The 6,961-nt window shown below is 29.8% G+C and overlaps 1 protein-coding gene across 1 annotated transcript; it reads right to left on the reverse strand.

Moving 5' to 3' along the window:
- Positions 1-2,734: 2,734 nt before the first annotated feature.
- Positions 2,735-3,179, reverse strand: LOC131173008 (uncharacterized mitochondrial protein AtMg00820-like). Its single transcript, XM_058134650.1, has 2 exons — positions 3,004-3,179; positions 2,735-2,945 (listed from the first exon to the last, which is right to left on the reverse strand). The coding sequence occupies exons 1-2, from the start codon at positions 3,177-3,179 to the stop codon at positions 2,735-2,737; spliced, it is 387 nt and encodes a 128-aa protein (XP_057990633.1).
- Between the last annotated feature and the right edge of the window lie 3,782 nt (positions 3,180-6,961).

A 6,961-nucleotide genomic window follows, 5' to 3' on the forward strand; every position in this document is an offset into this window, starting at 1 on the left:
AACAGTAATATAGGATACAAAAACTGAATTTTTGAAAATACTTCTAGGAGGCTTTGCACAATTGGCAATCAATGCCAACAAATTTAGAACTCAAAATGTGGTATAATTATATATCTAAAATTTATATACATATTATATATGAAAAAGTCAACAAATTGAGTGAATAGTAATATGTGAATAGTAATTCCAAAAACATAAGGAATAATAAAAGAAATTAAAGAAGCCATTATAAGTACTAATATATATATAGTGTAATTAGTGAATTAAAAATTTTTGAATTTGAGTGACTCTAGGACATAAGGGAACAATCAATATAAAGGACCTTAGGCAAAAAAAATTATGACTGTAATATGTTCAACCTTTTGGACAAGATTGGGATTCCAGAATCTGTCTGGTTCTGGATTTAGAAGAAAACAATGAACCAGTTATTGTTATTTGACCATAACTGGAGCCCTAAAACTTTAATTGACATAATTCAAATTAATATGAATAAATAAAATGAAGACTTAGAATTTTATTTTAGGAACCTAGAACAAATTCTAAGCCTGAGTACTTGGAATTGTATGACCAATAAAAATAGAAAATCTGAAAATGAATAGACTTACAGGATTCAACACCCTGGATAGTCATTACTTATTTCTTTAAAATTAGAGTTATACTACTTCAAAATGAATGATTAAAAAGAGAAATTTAAGTTAATCTAAAATCCATGAAATGTTCATGGATTATTTGGAATCTGAATGATAATTTACATAAATGGTATAATGAATAAATGAATCAAGTGAATGTAAGCATGAGACATTAGTTCTCTTTATTGGAGAAAGGAAAAACTGGTTTGAGTGCAGTTATACATGAGAATAATTGTTATGAATTGTGATTAATATGGATAATATAATGAATGTATAAATTAGGATGAATGTATAAAGTTATGTAAAAATGAGATTAGATATTTATGCTTATGTTATGAATAAAATTTAAATACTATAAATTATAATTGGAAAATAAAATGAAATAGTAAAACTTAGGAACATTTAATGGTACTAATGTGCCCCTGTATTGCCTAGACAAGTGTGTCAGATTAGATAGATTGACATGCTAATAAGATATTGTTTGAGTAGCACTGCGTAAGGCTTTATGCCTGTATTTCTGGCTTTATGCTCGCATTCATGGCTTATATGCCCGACTATTTGATTATCTGTTACCATGACTTTTTAGCCATACTGATTGCATACGTGATTGACGTTCTGTATTTCACGTCCCATGGTATGAGGCCCGAGACACCACGATGTCCAGTGCCTAGTGACCCGCTTATCCAATTTAGTCAGCCTGTCATAGATTACTTGAATAGTGAAATAAATTAAGACTATTAGAAATTAAAATATTAGAAATTAAATAAACGAGTTAAAAAGATATGAAATAAATTAGATTAGCTCTAAGAAATTATTTATTTGAAAGACCTGAAATGAACTAGATTAATATTAAAATTTATCTGTTATGAAATAATTTAAGAATTTTAATTATTATGAAATGATCTAAGATAATCTAGAAAATATTGAGGAAGTGTTAAAAAGATTAGCAAAAGAATTATAACTCAAATAAACATTGCAAATGTGTTATACATAATATTATAAGCATAAATTTAACATTTTTAGATTATTTTTATATTGTACATTATTATTGTAAATTTGTGAACTAAGCACATCTAATGAGAAATAAACAAATTATAATGAAAGATAGTTAATATCCGAAATTTTGTACGAAATAAAATTAATTCTGTACTATCCAAATTAGGTTTTATTTCTATCTTTATTTGTATATTATTTTCTTGTTATATTATTGTACCACTAAGCAGAAATGCTTAGTGGGATAGATTTGTTTCCCTCGCACAGTTATTGAAGATAAAGCCTAGTGGGTATTAGACTGATATTTTAGAGTTTTGATCTGCAGAGTGTATAAAGTTGTCATCTCCTCAGTAGTGCATGTAGATAGGGCCCATATAGGTCATATTAATATATTTTGTATTTTATAAATAGTTATCATGTTATAATGTAATGTGAGTTATGAAAATGTATTTAATATATATGTAATATAAATTAATAAATTAGCTTTTTCATATGTAATTAATTTTTATATCATGTAAATTATGAATTTATATAATTAGTTTGTAAATTATGTAAATTAATAAAGTTTGAGAATTGTGATATATGAATTTAATATTTCTTTGTAAATATGAATATTTATTTATGCTTGAAATGAATGGAGATTTTGAGTTTGAAGATATGACAAATATAATTGAGAGTGTTTTTAACAGGCTCCAAAGAACTGGTTTCCTAATTTTTAGCCGGTACTCTGTCATATTTTCTCAAAATTTTTCAAAATCCTAAATTCATTCAAAATTTCAATAAATGACACAAATGTCATAAATTTCACTTAGTGACTTTTAATAAATAAATTAAAATGATAAATTGAAATAAGATAAAATAAGGTGTCCCGGCATTCAATGTGACATGCCTTGCTCGACTACACTGTAGACGGGTGAGGGGTGTCACACATGAGGTCATGACTCAAGGAGTGAATGAGCTGATTTAAACAAGTCTCACTATTGCCGGTTAGAATGAGATCATCCACATACACCAAACAAAACATACAGTTGCCATTAGAATGATAATGTAAGAGTGATGAATCAGCAGTAGAGACTTGAAAACCTCGAGATACCAGAAATGAAACTAGCTTCTTATACATTGCCGGGGAGCTTGTCGCAGGCCATATAGTTAACGCTGTAATCTACAAACATAATCAGGCCTTTCTTGATCAATAAAGCCAGGGGGCTGTTCCATAAAAACTGTTGTATCCAAGTCTCCATGCAAAAATGCATTGGATACATCCAATTGATGGAGTCGTCAAGAGTGCGAAACAACAATGGATAAAATAACTCTGATTGTTGCCTGTTTAACAATGGGCAAGAAAGTTTATTGAAAATCGACTCTTGGATGCTGCATGAACCGTTTAGCAATAAGACGAGCTCTGTACTTATCCAGGGATCCATCAGCTTTTTGCTTTCCATCAGCTTTTTGCTTAATTCGGAAAATCCATTTACACCCAACAATGTTTTGAGCATCATCACGAGGCACTAAATCCCATGTGCCCATTTTCATGAGGGCATTGATTTCATCTTCCATGGCATGGCGCCATTCTTTTTGAAGAATGGCCTTTGAATAACAAGTCGGTATGGGAGGTACGTAATTAATATTGCACCATGGAAACCTTGGGTTTTAAGCTGCCAGTTTGAGCCCTTATAGTAATTGGATGGGTTCTTACGGGTGGAGGTTGTGGATTAGGTGAAGGATCAAGATGAATGATGAGAGAGGTGACTTTGGTTGTTCTTGTGAGGGACCTGTTTGTGATACGGGAGTGGGAAATGTGTAGGCGAGGAAATGGGTGGTGAAGGTGGACTAGTAGCATCAGCCCGTGAAGTCAATGGACGGCTAGTATTTGGACTGGATCGAGGTGATGAAGTATGGGTTGGCAAATGCTATGGTCGAGGTCCCAAAATTCCATCCCCAATAATATGTTGTGAAAGTATAAATGGTGGAGGTGAAAAGGAAAATGGACTTGATGTAGGTACTGTGGACTCTTGCACTTGTGATTTGTCACTAGCAAATGGAAATACCTGCTCACAAAAATTCACATGTCATGAGATAAATTTCTTTTTGGTTAGAAAATCAATAAATTTATAAACTTTGTGAATTTTGCTGTATCCAAGAAATACACACAGTGAGGACCAAGCATCCAATTTATTTTTTGAGTAGGGCTTCAACCATGGGTAACAAAGTGAGCCAAAGACATGTAAAGATGTATAATCAGGTGGTGTTTCGAATAGAATTTCATATGGTGGAGTGATTTTGGTGTGAATAGATGGAACACGGTTTATAACATACACTGCAATGTCAAAGACATAGGTCCAGTATTATGGTGGAACACTAGCATGGTGTAAAAGAGTCCTACCAGTCTTAATAATAAGACAATGTTTCATTTCGGCACACACTTTTTGTTCAAATCATTCAATTTAAAAAATACATATATCAAATTGTATTATCGGTCAAAATCCATGGATCAAATAATCAATTTTTTTTAATTGAATAAATGATATATTTATCTTTTCACTAAAACAAATGATGATATTGGACAAAAAGACTTCTAATTTTGATGAAAGCATAAGCGAATGAGTAAATCGTTAAATTTAAAATACACAGGAACCAAATCATAATACGGTCAAAACCCAAGGACCAAATCATAAATTACCAAAAAAAAAAACTTACTTATACTTGATTACTAATGTATTCATTTATTTTATATGTAGGTCTTGCTATATTTGATTTGTCTTAAATTTATAATTAATTTCCCTTTTTTTGTAAAGCAAAAATATTCCTTTTTTTTAGCACCAATCAAATACTACTCAATTCGCAGAAAAAAATCTTACTTAAACCTAATTTATAATATATTCATTTATTTTATATGTGTGTTCCATCATATCTGATGTATTTTATATTCATAATTCACCTAATCTGAGTAAGAATTTTTTTTTTTAAAAAGTAAAAATCTTTTATTCTTTTAGCGACTAACCAAACACTACTTAGACCAATAGAAAAAAACTTAAACCCAATTAATAATATATTCATTTATTTTATACGTGAGTCCCACCAAATCCAGAAAGATATGAGTTTTTTTTTTTTAATAATTATATTAATTCATAAATTTATTTTACAATCAAATAAATGATTAATGGCATCGTCCATGGCTCGCCGCTGGAGCCTCACGAAGCAAATAAAGCCAAGAAAAGATGAAAAATGTTAGCTTCTTGGACAAGTATGAAGCGGGTTTAGCCAGGGGAAGAAGGGAGACAAACCTTCTCCATTTTCACCTCTGCTACTCAATTTCTTCCTTCTTTTTGTTCTACTCTTCTTGTTTCTTCTTCTAGAATTTTTCAGATATCCAAAATAGACATGGTAAGTAATAGTCAATTTTTGAAACCAAAGAGCAAGGCCTATTGATAACAAAAGACCAATTTTTTTTTTTCTGTTTTTAATTTTATTCAATATTTTCAGAATTGTCTAAAATTTTAAAATATTTTAATTTTTTTTTCAAAATTGAAATTAAATTAAGGGATTTGTCCCATTCTATGTGACTTTCTCGCTTTTCTTGCTGACATTTTTTATTATGTATTAATGAGTTTCACTTGACACATAACCTAACCTAAGTTAATCGACTTGCTCTAATAAGATAATTAACTTAACTAAGTTAACTAACTACAGCTACTTAAACTAATTAAAATAAAAGAATAATAAAAATAATCTTATCAATTACAACATACAAATTGTATACAAAATCAACATTCAAGAGAAAACAAGTATACAAAATCAATTTCAATGGGCAACAAATAACCCACCAAAAACATTGCATGCCCACAAATTTAAAAGCACAAAAAGAGAAACTATGAAGAAATAGTATGAACCCATAAGAAACAACGCCGTTTACGATAACCCATAACAATCTAGAACCCACAGGAGCTATAACATAAACAATCCAGTGTAAATATCAATCAACAATTTTATTCAACAATCGAGAACAACTCAGAAATCAGAATAAATCAATTTTCAATCAATTATTCAACAGTCTAGCATGCAGAAAGGAATCAACTCCAGCACGCAAGGGTAAAGTCGTCGGAGACTCAGGCGAGGTATGGTAGGGGCAAAGGTGAAGACCAAGAGCGAGGCGAGGTAAGGAGAGCGAGTCGCGAGGTGTAGAGAATTAATTATCTACTTAGGTCAAGCCAATTCACTTGAGTTAGTTTACGTGCCAAGTGAGAACCATTGATGGCCACACTCTTCCATTTAATTTCAATTTTAGATCAAATTTTATTTACTTTAAAATTTTAGCCAATTTTATTAAAATAGGAAGCATTGAATAAAATTATAAAAATGTGCAAAGATTTTATTTTATTTTTGTTTTTTTTAATCAATTGGCCTAAGAACAAAAATGGAAGTTTTATCTTCATCACCACTACTGCAAGCGGCCATGGATTATTGCAAATGCAGGTACGGCTGAGCGGAATTCGGTTCAAATCGAAAAATCAAATCGAATCGAATCAATTCGGTTCAATCGATTCGGTTTTAAAATTTAATCGGTTCGGTTTATTTTTAATTTATGAAAATTTCTGTTATTTCGGTTCGGTTCGGTTTTAAAGAGAAAAAATTTGGTTAAACCGAACCGAATAGTGATTTATATAGTCAAATTGAACCGAATCGATTTTTGAATTAATTTATTTTTATGGAAAATTTATGAATTATATTTAATTTTATATATATTAATTGTTTAATTTCATTGATTAATGGTTATTAGGTTCAAACCAAAGTTAAAATTAGACCAAATAACTTGAAAATCAAGTCTAAATTAAAAAATCAATCAAAAATCAAACCGATCTGTTTAAACAGAACCGAACCGAAATAAAGCGGTTCGGTTTGATTCAGTTTTTCATCAATTTTCATTCGATTTGATTTTTAAAATTGACGGTTTAGTTTTTATAATTTAATTCGGTTCGATTCGGTTCGATTCGGTTTGAACCGATTGCTCACCCCTAAATGCAGGCGAATATGTAGAGGAAGAGAATTCACGTTAATTAATTTTTATTTCTTTGTGGTAATTTTTTTTTTACTTTTTCTAAATTTTTTAATTATTTATAATATAAACTTAAAATTTTGTTTGTTAATAGTTAACTTTACTAATTTTTTTAACAATGTTAGTTATTTGATTTGATTGCAAATTCAATTCAAGAAACTAATGAAACTATTTGAAATTGTTATAATTTTTTAATAAAAAACATTTATAATTTAAGAAAAAATTGTTTTTAATGCGTACACAAAATTGAATTTTGTAGGACCTACTACTTTTTATTTTTATCATA

Source organism: Hevea brasiliensis, chromosome 14, assembly GCF_030052815.1.
Source record: "Hevea brasiliensis isolate MT/VB/25A 57/8 chromosome 14, ASM3005281v1, whole genome shotgun sequence".
Classification (NCBI taxonomy): Eukaryota; Viridiplantae; Streptophyta; class Magnoliopsida; order Malpighiales; family Euphorbiaceae; genus Hevea; species Hevea brasiliensis.

Excerpts from the sequence above, each read along its gene's own strand:
- LOC131173008 (XM_058134650.1), bottom strand. The coding sequence starts at position 3,179 with ATGGAAGATGAAATCAATGCCCTCATGAAAATGGGCACATGGGATTTA. Across the intron at positions 2,946-3,003 it reads GCTCGTCTTATTGCTAAACG|GCAACAATCAGAGTTATTTT; the intron begins GTTCATGCAGCA and ends ATTGTTAAACAG.